This window comes from Microcaecilia unicolor, chromosome 1, assembly GCF_901765095.1.
Source record: "Microcaecilia unicolor chromosome 1, aMicUni1.1, whole genome shotgun sequence".
NCBI lineage: Eukaryota > Metazoa > Chordata > Amphibia > Gymnophiona > Siphonopidae > Microcaecilia > Microcaecilia unicolor.
This window is the reverse complement of record NC_044031.1, coordinates 626,417,652-626,432,397: the sequence shown is the minus strand read 5'-3', so window position 1 is coordinate 626,432,397 and position 14,746 is coordinate 626,417,652. Positions and strand designations below refer to the sequence as shown.

Sequence of the window (14,746 nt, the reverse complement as noted above, 5' to 3'; positions counted from 1 at the left end):
CTGAATGCTCTAGCTCCCACTTTCTGGTGGTGCCTGTTGGCTGTTGTGTGTGTGCGGGGCTTGGTGGCTGGGTTGATGCATAGGGCCTGTTCGGTCTACCGTAGGCCTTGACCAAAATCCTAAACTAGGCCTCGGCCTGGGCTCAAGGGCTCACGTCCAGAATAACAGTCTGCTGTGGGATGGGTAAAGGGGGCTAGAGGCAGGTGGGAGATGGGAGCTGGGACTTGGCACTGAGCCTTCTATAGGGGATGGGAGGAGGCATTGGTGGTGGGAGAAGGCGGAGAAGGACAGATATTGTTGGGGGGAAGAAACATGGGCATATGCAGGGGAAGGTGAAGATGGACAGGCACATAGATGAATGCTGGGGTTAAAGTGGAAGAAAGATAGGATAGTGGATGATAGGGAAGTAGAGAAGGAACTACGGGTGAAGAGGTAGGGACAGTGACTGCTGGGGAAAGGGGAAAAAGAAGGCTACAAAGTGTTTGAGGGATAAAAGAAGGTGACATAGGTGAGAAAGGGTAGAAATAGGGGAGGTAAAAGGGGGCATGGGAACATGAATAAGGGGGTAAGATATAAGAAAGGGAATGGAGGTGGTGAGGGGATGAATAACAGGGAGGAGATGAGAGGCGGAGATTGATGAAATCTGGAAGGTGATGAATACAGAGGTTAGAAATGGGGAAGTAGAAAGAGTGAAATTCAAGGAATATAAGGCTGGGGAAGGAATGAGAGAGGGGTGGAGATAGGAGAAGAAGTGAGGAAAGTGTAGGAAGCTGATAAGCAGGTGAAAGAGGAGACTGAGGATTGTGGGGAGAAGGAGGGATGAAATCTAGTTACTGGTTCATAAAAAGGCAGATGAGAGAAATGGAGACAATGAAAGTGAAGGATCAGGGTCAGGGCCAGGCATTAGGAGGAAGACAGGGCAGTGAAGAAACAGAAAATGGATATGAGATCCTGGAAAGGGAGAAAAGCAACAAAAGGAAGTAGTAAAGAGACCAGACCATCCCAACTGAAAAAAATAAAATGGTCATAAAACAAGGATGCAAATACATTTATTTTTGATATTTAGAGAAAGATAATGTCAGTTTTGAAAATGCGCATGTCTTGCATTTTGTTCTGTATTGAAGGAGATGCATCTCTGTTTTTCTTGGATTTCACTCCTTACAGTCTGGTTTCTTTTGTTTTCGTTTTCATTTTTTTCCCCTACATTATGTTTCTAGTTAAGTGATGGCCTGTGTTTTCATTGTGTAACAGGGATGAGGGATTCAGTTGATATGTAGATTCTGTATAGGAATCTATAGCAGTCTGTCTTTTCCAACTGAAAACGAGCTTTTCACCCCCTTTGCTTAATAAAAGACCCACAGCCCCAATCCCTAGAGATGTGCTGGTGCTCTAGAACATTTGCAATGCCAACTTTTCATAGGTAGCATTGGTGCAGTTTGAGTTCTTAAGTTGGTGCTGATATGATATGGTAAGCTTCTGAAGGTCTGTTTGCAAGGTTTTGTCTTATATCACACAGTGTTTGGTAGTAGAGGGAATTTATGTTGCTATCACTGATTTGACACCAGAATTTGTATGTTGAGTTGTAAACTGAAACATTCTACTTCTGCTCTGTACCCCAGGTCTCGGAGGTGTGCAGCTAAGTCCTGGCAGCCACCAGCACCAGAGGGCTCAACCCTGGTGGAATGAACTGGACATTTTTCTTTTGTGTGGGGTTTGACTCCTCCATTAGGTTGTTCAACTTTGGTTTTATGTTCATACTAGTAAAAAGGCCCGTTTCTGTATGAAATGAAATGGGCGCTAGCAAGATTATCCCCCCCCCCCCCCCCCCCCGTTGCTGTGTTCCTCTGGCCCCTCCGAGTCCCACGCCACCCTCTCTCCCCTCCGAGTTCCACGGCCCCCTTTCCTCTCGTCCGATTTACAGGCCGTCCTTCCTCCCCTCTCCCACTCCCCTGCAACTCACCAGTTTGTGCATAAGTATGCAGGTGTTCTCCACGGCCCTGTGATCGGCCGCCGCGTGCTTGTGGTGGCCCACAGCCTTCAGGTCGTGTTGTGGCTTGTTGTCATTAGTGAAGTGTTTTTGTGTGTGTGATAGATATTGTGTTTTTGTTTTCAGAATGTTGTTTGAGGGGTGGAAAAGGGAGAGGTGGGCGGGGTTAACTAGTTGGGAGGGTGTGATGGTGTGTGTGAGTGAGAATGTTAGGGGGAGGGGTGGGGGATGGTGAACTGTGAGGGAGTGGCGAGGGGGTTTTGAAGGGGAGGGTCTGCGTTCCTGTGGTGATGGTTGAAAGTGAGGGATCCTTGAGGTTGTGTTTTTGGTGGCTACCAGTTGTTTTTTTTTGGGGGGGGGGGGTGCTAGAGAGTGTGTGCGTGTGAATGTTTGGGGGGGGGGCGGATGGGGAACTGTGAGGGAGTGGCTGTGGGCTTGGAGGGGGTTCCAAATGAAACAGCTTTACAGTTGGTACAGATGGACGAATAATAAAGAAGGACAACCTGGATGCAGCAGCTCGTGCGTTTGCTTGCTTTATTTTGAGTGTATAGCAATGACGGGTGCGTGGGAGAGTGAAAATAGAGATCAACCAAATTGGCTTCCTTGCTTACAGGGAAGTAAATAGGCTTACCTCTTGTTTCTGGTGGGAGGAGCTGTGAACATGCTCTGTTGCTTTTGCTTTCTTTGTGTAGTACTCGGGAGGACTCGGAGGGGGCGGGGTGGGAGGTTCAGCGACGGTGGGGGCTTGGAGGGGGTTCAGGGGCTTTCAGGGGGGGTCAGTGTTGCTTGGGGGTGGGGTCGGCCCCTCACAGCGCCTCTCACCTCCGTGTGAAGGTGCTGCAGCAAAGTCAACAGCTGATCGTTTCCCTTTGGGCCTCCCACCTTCCCTCCCTGTCCCGGCCTCGTCTGAGTAAATTCTGCGAAGGCGGGACACAGGGAGGGAAGGAGGGAGGGACGAAGGGAAACGATAATCTGTTGCCTGCTGCAGCGCCTTCCCTCGGAGGTGAGAGGCGCTGTGAGGGGCCGGGCGGTGGGCCGGTGGCAGACGGAGGGGGGGGGGGCGAGTGAAGGGGGGAGCGACGGTGACCGCGAGGTGGACAGGGCCGTTGGCGCCTCATGCTTGAGACACATCATTTGCCCGCCCTCGACGTCATCACATTGTTGTGACGCAAGGGCAGGGCAGACAGTCTGTGGCAAACCGGATATCTCGCTCACTTCAAGTTTCCGATGAGGCTTCATTAGAACGTTGGGGTTGCCTTTTATATATAGAGATAATATATAAATATGTGGTTTATATAGTTTCATGATTATGTAATAAACCTAATTGTTTGGCTCCTGTCAGTTTATTGTTTTCTATCACACCCAATCACCCTACTCTCTGATTGTAGCTCTGCAGAGGGAGGGGGTAGGATTCCGGTGGGCTGGGGGCGCCACCTCATCCCTCACTTCAGGCAGCAGATTGGCATCAGCCACCCCTGGGAGGGTAGCATGTGTTTAGTAGGAACTGAAGAACGTGGGGGGGGGGGGGGGGGGGGGCGGGGAGCAGTGTCCACAAGGAATGAATGTGTTTTTTGTGGTGGATAAAGGGGGAATGGATCTTTATTGAGCGTGTGGGTGACGGCAGGGGGGAAATGGTTATGTAGGACTCCATGTATAGGCACATAAAGAGGGTTGTATAAATTTTGATATGGTTAGTGATTCTACTGCAGTTACTGATATTTGGTGTATTTACAATATTTAATAAACATTTAAAGTTCAAAAGTCATGTGATCTCGCAGCTCATACTATAAGACTGGCCTTGCAGTCAGAGAAATGTGCTTAGGTGCTTCTCATTGTGCCAGATTGGATGGTATGATTGAAAAACAAGATTGGAAGTGGTCTGGTAACACTGCTGGAAGTAAGGTCACTGTCTGGCATGCTCACATCCTCCATCACCACAGCCTGTATAGAGGGTTTATACACCACACCTCTACCGTGCAGCTGACACCCTCTTCCGGGATCCTTGATGCACACAAACTACCTAACTCAGACACCCTTTTATGTCACTGATCCAGACGTTCCAAATAAAATTGATACCCCCACACACAATACCCATGAAGCACACAGCCCCTATTCCCTCACCTCAGATATCTCTCCCACAGCAGACACCCCCTCCAAACCCCACAATTCCCCTGCTCCCCTGTACACACTCCTAGAAACACAGAAACATGATGGCAGATCAGAGCCAAATGGCCCAGCCAGTCTGCCATCCACAGCAACCACTATCTCCTCGTTTCCCTAAGAGATCCCACGTGCCTGGCCCACTTAAATTCAGACACAGTCCCCGTCTCCAGGAGGCAATTCCACACGTCCATCACCCTTTCCATGAAAAAGTATTTCCTTAAATTACTCCTGAGCTTATTTCCTCTTATATTCATCCTATGCCCTCTCATTTCCAGAGTTTTCCTTCATTTGCAAGAGGCTTGCCTCCTATATATTAATGCCAGATACCCACTCACCCCTCCCCACACACAAACATACCTGGCCCTGACATTCATACACACCTCTCCAGCCACCCATTAGTTTCCACACCAGCTCTCTTCCCTGCTCCCTGACCATAACTATAAAGACCTTCCTCAGCTCCCAGTACCTTGCAAGGACAATTTCTTGTCCCTTGTCCCAGGTATCAGGTGGTTTTGAGCCAGCCACATAGCACCGATCCTCTTCTGTCGCTAACATGCCAGTCCCCAGTGTAATGGACTGTGTGTTTCTCCTCCCATTCATTCTGTTTAACTTATTTACACCTCCCAACTTCATTTCTTCTCCCCACTTTACAATTCTAATTCACCCACCATGGAAGCCTGAATCATCTGTCCTCAATACCTAGACACCTTTCCAAAGGTTCTCTTGCCTACCTCATTTATTTTTTCAGTAATGTTGGACACAGAAATACCGTAGAGTCTGACTCGGTCCTGAAAGACGGAGGCTAGGATGCGTCGGTCTAGCTGAAAGGCGATTTCACCAACAGTTCTCTCCATGCAGCGAAGCTGATGAGAATCTGAGAAAGAAGAAGTTTTTTTTGTCTCTGTTATATACTGTTGTATAGAAAGTAAGCATTAGTGAGTTTGATATTTAAAGCTGTGTATCTGGGAAGCAGATGCTGCTACCCAAATAAACAGCGCTGATCAGGGCCAATCAGAAATGTTCAGTGACACTGTCCAGATAATACTGCTGAAAATTATCACTAACTATTTTGGCACTGTCTGGATAGTACTGGAGTGTAGTTACCCAATTATCAATGATATTCAGCCCGCAAGCTAAGTAACTAGCTGGATAATGTTAAGACAGCATAAAGGTAGGTGGTCTGAAACTTATGCACAGTGTTATCTGGGAATCGGTCTAAATATCACGAATACCAAAGTCAATTCTATTCCGCAAATTAACAAAATGGTCCAATGCAGATTAGAAAAGAATTATCTAGAACATTTGTAGGATACACGCATTAAAGCAGAAACAAACTAAACTGACAGGAATTTCTTAAATAAAAATGTTTGTAGCTTCTTTTGAAATATCATGCAATCAGTTTCCAATCTGAGATCGGGTGACAGAGTTCCTTGGTAGGGAAGAGACTGGACAAGAAATCTATGATGTTTTACACCTCTGGCCTCCAAACCTAGATAATCTGATTGATTGAGGGCATACTGTCAACTGACACTAATATAATGAAGCTTGTCCTTGTAAGATCTTTAAAATTAGACGTAACAGTTTTAACACATAATCTGCCCTGAACTGGTAACCAGTGTAATTGTATGAGCCTCGGTAAGGTTCAGTACGGATATACAAGAAGCCGATCAATCATTGGAAATTACAGAACAGCTTGTAATAAACCAGAGTTGCATAAAATTTGCTAGCATAACCTGATAATCAGGTTGATGTATTTTGAAGTAATTGCAATTGAGTGGGTAATTTCTCAGTGCATCCCATATGTAACACTATTACAGAATCAAGTTGTGTTGAAACATAGGATTGAATTACAAGTTTCAGTTGTTCAAAATGAAAACAACCTCTAATTTTCTGAAGATTTCTCAGCTTTCAAAAACTTTTCCTAGTCAGAACAGCTGTCTGTTGATCCTTAATTAGTAATGGATCAAGAATGATTCCTAACACACTCAAAGATGTCTTGAAAGAAAAATGGACGTCATTGAGATCAAATCCCCTTTTTTTTTATCATGTGAGAATGTTGATTCCCTAGCCAGAGAAATGTAGGGGCTCTTTCACTAACACAACCTAATGCCACTACCTTCTCTTACAGGAGCACACAGCTATGGAATGCACTACCTACAGACCTGAAAACAATCAACGAAATAACCACCTTTCGCAAAGCTCTGAAGACACACTTCTTCGACAAAACCTACAATGAGAACCGATAATCGATGACCTCACTAAACCACCCCACCAACCTACTCAGTTATGAAAGTCCACCTTCTATAACTACCCTAATCAATCCCTTCTTTCCTCTCTCTTCCCTACGTAATCTTTACACAATACTAACTGTATCTGATATCCTGAAATGACAATGCTATTAAAACTATGTAAGCCACATTGAGCCTGCAAATAGGTGGGAAAATGTGGGATACAAATGCAATAAAATAAAATAAATAAATAACACAGCAAAATTTGGCCAAATGCAGGACCAGCAAAACCATCCTACATTATTTTTGGTGCCTGTGTACGCATTTATTTATTTTCATATTTTCATGGGGAAGGGGCAGAGAGTTCATCCGGAAGTGGTAACCAGTTAGTGCATGTATCATTAATGCACGCAAGCCGCATTAGCGAACAGTTACTGCGGAGCCCTTACTGCTTCATAAACCAGAGGCAAGAATGGCCTGCACACTGAAGGCATCAGTACACAGATATTACCACCGACTACCAATCAAGGCAAGACTATTCTTCAAAACAAGAACCCTAATTTACAGATACTTTTTGGAATGTTCCCAGAATATATGCTAGACCTGATTGAACTATCCCCAAGAAACGTAAGCCCAGAAACCAGAGGCCTGCCTAACTTCTTCTCCACCTACCAAACTGCAGAAACACAATCTACAAAACCGTCTACACGGCCAGATTTAGCTACCTAGGGTCCAAATGGTGGAACTCAACACCCAAGGCCCTAAGACGCATCACTAATTATCTACAGTTCAGAAAAGAAGTGAAAACGGAGCTTTTCAAAAAATTCTATGACTAGCAACATAAACCACACCTCTAACTGTAGCATCACCTAACTGTAAAATTGTAACTGCAAAATTGTAAGCCGCTTTGAACCGAAACCTGTTTTTGGAAAATAGTAGGATACAAGAGTGTAAATAAATAAATAAATATAAATGAAACAAATTGAGAAAAGGCCTTTTTAAGGTCTAACAAAAACTGGGTTTAGTGCATGGGGCCTGTGTAACAGTGCACTAAGCCCCCCCCCCCCCCCCCCCCCAGGTTTCCACCAGGTTGAAACATCTTTGGATTTTATTCAAGCGCTTTGAAAGTACAGATGTTAGGGGGATTAACAACATTCCCTCAACATTTTTAAAAGACTAGGGTATTACCGGGAAGACAGTGGGTTAGAGGGGAAAAAAAAGAAAGTGATCAACAAGTGGTAAATTATAATAAGGAGGATATTGCATGTCAGAAGATAATAGCTCAAATTGTTATGTAAATGTTAAAAGTTTAATAACTAAAAACAATACAGACATATATAACACAAATCCACATCCAAAGAAACAAAAAACAAAAAAAAACTTTTCACTGTTACATCAGTCTGTTTCATTCAGCTCCAGAAGGTACAGTATAACAACATAAGAATATAAGCATTGCCATACTGGGACAGACACCGTAAGTCCATCAAGTCCAGCATCCTGTTTCCAATAGTGGCCAATCCAGGCTACAAGTACCTGGCAAAATCCCAAAACAATACAATACATTTTGTGCTTTTATCCTAGAAATAAGCAGTGGATTTTCCCCAAGTCCATCTTAATAATGGCTTATGGACTTTTCTTTTAGGAAGTTATCCAAACCTTTTTTAAACCTCACTAAGCTAACTGATTTTACCATATTCTCTGGCAATGAATTTCAAAGTTTAATTACACATTGAGTAAAGAAATATTTTCTCCAATTTGTTTTAAACTTAATACTTCATTGCATGCCCCCTAGTCCTCCTATTTTTGGAAGGACTAAAGAAAAGATTCACATCTACCCATTCCACTCCACTCATTATTTTATACACCTGTATCATATCTCTCTTCAGCCATACCTTCTCCAATCTGAAAAGCCCTACCCACTTCAGCCTTTATTCATAGGGAAGCCAACCCATCTCCTTTAACATTTTCATCAATCTTCTCTGTATCTTTTCTAATTCCACTATATCTTGTTTGAGATGAGGTGACCAGAATTGCACACAGTATTCGAGGTGCGGTCGCACAATGGAGTGATACAAAGGCATTATAACATCCTTATTTTTGTTTTCCATTCCTTTCCTAATAATACCTAACATTCTATTTTCTTACCCGCCACTGCCCACTGAACAGAGGGTTTCAATGTATCATTGGTGTTGACACCTAGATCCCTTTCCTGGTCAATGACTCCTAATGTAGAACCTTGCATCACATAACTATAATTCGGATTCCTCTTTCCCACATGCATGACTTTGCACTTGCTAACATTAAATGTCATCTGCCATTTAGATGCCCAGTCTCCCAGTCTCGTAAGGTCCTCTTGTAATTTTTCACAATCCTCTCGCGATTTAACAACTTTGAATAACTTTGTGTCATCAGCAAATTTAATTACCTCACTAGTCACTCCCATCTCTAGATCATTTATAAATATGTTAAAAAACAGCGGTCCCAGCACAGACCTCTGGGGAACCCCACTATCTCCATTGAGAATACTGATCATTTAACCCTACTCTCTGTTTTCTTTTAACCAGTTTTAATCCACAATAGAACACTACCTCCTATCCCATGACTCTCCAATTTCCTCTGGAGTCTTTCATGAGGTACTTTGTCAAATGCCTTTTGAAAATCCAGATACACAACATCAACCTACTCATCTTTATCCACATGTTTGTTCACCCCTTCAAAGAAACATAGTAGATTGGTGAGGCAAGATTTTCCTTCAGTAAATCCAGGTTGGCTTTGTCTCATTAATCCATGCTTTTGAGTATGCTCTGTAATTTTGTTCTTTATACTAGTCCCTACCATTTTGCCCCGCACTAACGTCAGGTTCATTGGTCTATAATTTCCCAGATCACCTCTGGAACCTTTTTTTATTGGCATTACATTCTCCAATCTTCCGGTACCATGCTTGATTTTAAAGATAAATGACATATTACTAAAAATAGTTCTGCAAGTTAATTTTTTTTTCTTTTTCTAATTTTTTTTATTTATAACCATTTAAATTTTTACAAGCGATAAAACAACTTGCCAGAAATACAGAGAAAGTAATATATAGGAATTATTTCAGTTAGGTAATTTCTAGTCTCTTCCTTAGACCACTAAATAGGGAGAGTGAAACAAGACAAGGAGATCAATTAAACAGTAAACAGAAAAAACCCCGTGGTATTAATCTGATTATCCCCAGATATTACTCGTCTAATTCATTATTCCACATTGATCATCTGGTTGGCTTCTTCAAGGCCAATACGGTGTATAGTCAAATCATTTCACTGAAAACATACTTATTGTCCAATATTAGTTAGACATAATAGATCTGATTACATTCTTTCTCTTTTAAAAACCAGAAGTTGTTTAACAATATACATATACTTAAGTCTCTAATTCAGATCCCACTGATTAAAGTAATTCCAGTTTTCACAGGCTTCACTCCAAAGTAATAATTGAGGAAATATTTCTGAGGAAAACTTTAGGAGTCATACCCGGAACTCTGGGAAAAACAATAATCTCGATATTAATAATCTATAATAATGTTCATTTTATTATTCAAAGTTTCTGGTCTATTATCATTTTCACGATCATAACCACTTCTTGCTCGTGTAGAATCATTTGTTATATCAATTTTTCACTCTCAAAGGGTTCAGTTAAATTGTCCATGTAACTCTTTAATAAAATTATATCTGAAACAAAATTATTTACTGCCACCGTTACGTCCCAAAGCGCCTTCCAGATGGTATTCAATGTAACCTCCACGGGAGCCAAACACTCCAAGTTGATTTCTCTTAGGTGTTTAGGAGTGGTTCCGCCAATTTGGGTTCTGCTGTAAACGTCCTCCGTTTCTGCATATGCCTCTAATTCACTCCTCCACTCCTTTGGACATGGTGGTTGAATAATTCGGGAGCGATGAAGTTGTTTTTCCAGGTCCATGAGCGTCGCCGCTCCTTCGCCGGCGCTAATCAAAGGACTCGCCAACCCTTTTATCTGTGGGCAGTTCGTCGTTCAGCGGTCCCGCACTTGCTGCTCAGGGGACAAAACGCTGGCCATCGGCGGCTGACCGCCGGTTGTCCCCTTCCTCTCAGTTAAGGTAACTGCAATTGCAGAGAGGAAATTTATATAAAGAAGACGAAACATCAGAGGGCAGCTGGGCTGTTGGGCATACGAATTGTTAATTTTTCAATTCTATCTATACGCTGGGATGAATATCATCTGGTCCAGGCGATTTGCTACTCTTCAATTTGTCAAATTGCCCCACTGTCACGGTCCTATCATGACTCTGCAGCTCTGATTGCACAGGCAGTGCTCAGTGGGAGGAGCCATCTTCTGGATCCGGGGTTGCGCTGCTAGCAGGCAGCGGGAGGAGCTTATACCGGGCATCGCGGGACCTGTATGTACCAGCACCGGCACACCCTCAATGACATCAGACACTGGGAACAGGATTTATCCCCGACCGTGCTTAGCCTGAAGCTCTTGCATCGTTAGCTGCTCCTAGCTGCTGTATTGCTCCTGTGGGTCCTTAGACACGTTCCTGCTGCCCTCTCTGACCAGCCTGTCCTGCCTTGCTACAATCTGTGTAAGTGGGTTCCAGCACAGCGTCTTGCTGCTATGTGAGTGGATTCCAGTTCTGCCTTGCATCTGTCTGTGTGAGTGGGTTCCAGTGCAGCTCCCCGTTGCTGTGTGAGCGGGTTCCAGTTCTGCTTCCAGCGTCTGTCTGTGTAAGTGGGTTCCTGTTCATCTTCCAGCATCTCTGTGTGTGTGGGTTCCAATGCAGTTTTCTTCTGTGTGTGAGTGGGTTCAAGTTCTGCTTTGATACTACGTGTTTGTGGGTTCCTGTGTAGCTATTTGCTGCTGTGTATGAGTGGGTTCCAGTCTAGCCTTACTATTGTCTGTGTGCGTGGGTTCCAGCTGTGCTATCTGTCTTCACATGTGAGACTGGGTTCCTGAGAAGCTGCCAATTTTGTTGTGAGAGTGAGTTCCTGGAACTCTGTGCTTCCACTTCTGCTGTCCCATGCTAGCCCCGTATCTTCCCAGTCTAGGTCTGTCTCATCCTTTGCCTGTTGGATTCAGTCTATCATGTTCCAATTTACATCTTGCTCAGCAATTTGGCAGTGATAATTTGCAATCTTGAAAATCTGTCTACTTTATATTTAGACACCTGGCCTACTATGGTCTCTATTGCAACTTCACTATCGGGGTGCCCTATCTTCCCTGTTTTGGTGATATCTTTGAAAGATACGTTGTTCCTACCCATGCACCTTTGAATGACTGTAGGCCTTACTCCAGTTTCTAGTTTAAAAGCTGATCTATCTCCTTTTTAAATTCCGATGCCAGCAGCCTGGTCCCAACCTGGTTAAGGTAGAGCCCATCATTCCGGAATAGGCTCCCCCTCCCCCAGAATATTGCCTAGTTCCTAACAAATCTAAAACCCTCCTCCATGCACCATCACCTCATTCATGCATTGACTGTGTATGGAACGGGGAGCTCTTCTGAAAATGCTACTCTTGAGGTTCTGGATTTGAGCTTTCTACCTAAGAGCCTAAATTTGGCTTGCAGAACCTCTCTCTCACATTTTCCTATGTCATTGGTACCCACATGTACCAAGACATCCTGCTCCTCCCCAGCACTATTTAAAATCCTATCTAGGTGATGCATGAGGTCTGCCACCTTCGCACCAGGTATGCAAGTGACCAGGCAATCCTCATGTCCACCAGCCATCCAGCTATCTACATGCGTAATAATCAAATCACCAACTACAACAGCCATCCTAACCCTTCCCTCCTGGGCAGAAGCTCCTGGAGACTCATCCTCATTGTGAGTGGATATTGCATCCCCAGATGGGCTGGTCCTGGCTACAGGATTACTTCTAGCTTCACCAGGGTGATGCTCTCTTTTTAGGAGACCTCCCTCCTCCAAGGGACTGGAGGTGTGACTTCTCTACAATGTCCCTGTAGGTCTCCTCTATGTACCTTTCTGCCTCCCTCAACTCCTCCAAATCAGGTCTCTTCATAGGTAGTTGAAGGTGAGTTACATTCAGGTACAGGAGATATTTATTTATTTGGGTCCAGCTCAGCTCTTTTCAGTGGTAGTTCAAGGTGAGGTACATCCAGGTACAGGAGGTATTTATTTATTTATTTATGTATTTGGATGTAGTTCAAAGTGACTTACATTCAGGTACAGGAGGTATAGCAAAGATACTTACCTGTAGCTGGTGTTCTCCGAGGAAAGCAGGCCGACAATTCTCACATCTGGGTGACGTCATCAAACAGAGACCAGTGCAGAAGCTGACTAGCTATTAAGGTAGAAAGTTCTAGCAGCAACTCACCGCACAAACACTAATGCCTTCCCTCCCAAAACGCAAGCACAGGTCCTCCAGTCAGGTGAAAAAACAAAAAGCCTATAACTAAAGACAACTCCTAGGGGAGGTGGGAGGGTATGTAAGAATAATCGGTCTAATGTCCTCGGAGAACATAACTATCTTTGCTTTCTCTGAGGACAAGCAAGCCTTCATATTCTCACATCTGGGAATCCCTAGCTACCAGGCTCACCAAAAACAAGAAAGCTAGGATTATGGAGTCTCGAAACGTTGAGACGAAAATTTCAATCAACTGTAAACTATATATATACTAGCTTTGTAGGTACAGCCTGGAACAGAATAAAACAGGACCTAGGAGGGTGAAGTTGAATTCTAGACACCGAACAAATTCTGCAGAACTCTCTGTCTGAACCAACTGCCGTGTCAGGTGTCCTGATACAAACAGTAGTGGTAAATGAATATTTGGACTGAAGACCACATTGCAGCCTTGCAAATCTTCTCTGTGGAGGCTGATCTCAAGTGGGCTACCGAAGCAGGTTCTGTCATTGTGAGCTGTGACATGACCCTCAGAGTCAGCCCAGCCTGAGCATAAGGAGATGCAGTCTGCTAACTAGTTTGAAAGAGTGCATTTGCCGATGGCCACCCCCAACCTGTTGGGGTCAAAAGAAATGTAAAGCTGGGTGGACTGTCTATGGGCTTGAATCCACTCCAGATAGATGGCTAAGGCTCAATGGCAGTCTAAATTATGCAGCACACTTTCACCAGGATGGACATCAACGTCAACCCTGGTGAGGCGCGGGCATCCAAGATCTGGGCACCAGCACCGATGGAGTCATGGAGAGGACCTGGGGCAGTTCAGACAGTGTCGCAAGCGCCCACGATGCCAAAGTGGGAACCCCCTGCAGCAAGTGCCCCAGCTCCTCTTGGAGCATGCTGCAGAACCGTTCATCAAAGGTGAACATCGACAAAGGCATGGTAGCTGGGACAGAGGCAGCCTGAGATGATGTCAGTACCAAACTGTTGGTGAGAACCAGGCTGCTCAGTGGCTTGCACACCAGCACCTCTTCTAAGGAGGGGAGCACTCCTCCTGGCGCCAGCACTTCTTGGGTATCAGAGGTACCAATATCCTGGTGCTCCCAGCATCGTGCATCGATGAAGATTGATGCTTATGCTTCTTGGGCTTCCCCCAATGCATACAGCCTCAATCCCCTGGTGCCAATGAGGACACCGCTGAATCTGTACAGGTCCTCGGTGTCTAGTCTGATGTTGACCGGTCCTAGGTCCTGCTAATAGTGCTCAGTGTCGAGGCAGCTACAGACCCACTCAATGCTGGTGCACTCCCAGTGGACATAGAAGTCAAAGCAGCCATGGAGATCGAAGCCACTGGTGCCGAAGTTAATGATCCGGCCTTCAAAGAGCCAAAAAGATGCTCCATTTGAGACAGTCACACCTGCTGAAATATTATCTGCGTTTGAAAACAGAGATCACAAACAGAGGAGGGGTCATGATCTGGCACAAGGCACCTGATACATCAATTGTGCAGGTCCGAGGCAGAAATCATGTGTCTACACTTGGCGCACCTCTTGAAGCCACTGGGGATCTTCTGTGACATCAAGAAAAGAATCTCAGCCAAATTAAACTCCTCAATCTTGAACTGAGTAAAAAGGGGCAGGATTCAAATTGAGGACGGGGCTGCGGCCTAACTGTGCAGAAACACACGAAAATAAAGGAAACTTAAAAGAGCCAAAAAAATATCTAAAAAAATAAAGGGAATGGGCAAAAACCAAAACTGAAGAAATAATACTGATGAAAAACACCCACACAGGAAGGCACTTGCAAGAATATGAAGCACAACATGAGGGAGAGAAAATGAAAACATGTCCTCTCAGCTGTGTGGAAAAATTAAGACTGGAGGACCTATGCTCGCGTGTCAGGTAGGGAAGGCACCAGTGCATGCGGTGGGATGCTGCCAGAACTTTCTACCTTACTGTCTAGTCAGCATCCATACTGGGCTCCATTGGATGATGT

At 44.5% G+C, this 14,746-nt stretch overlaps 1 protein-coding gene across 1 annotated transcript in view; it reads right to left on the bottom strand.

Annotated features, from left to right (window-relative positions):
• Positions 1-13,226, bottom strand: part of LOC115460489 (speriolin-like protein) — a gene marked incomplete at its 5' end in the record, with an annotated part of 130,355 nt that extends 117,129 nt beyond the window's left edge. The window contains 2 exons of the mRNA XM_030190254.1: positions 4,882-5,024; positions 13,205-13,226. Of these exons, the coding sequence (XP_030046114.1) occupies positions 4,882-5,024; positions 13,205-13,226 (165 nt within the window). The remainder of the gene's footprint in view (positions 1-4,881; positions 5,025-13,204) is intronic.
• Between the last annotated feature and the right edge of the window lie 1,520 nt (positions 13,227-14,746).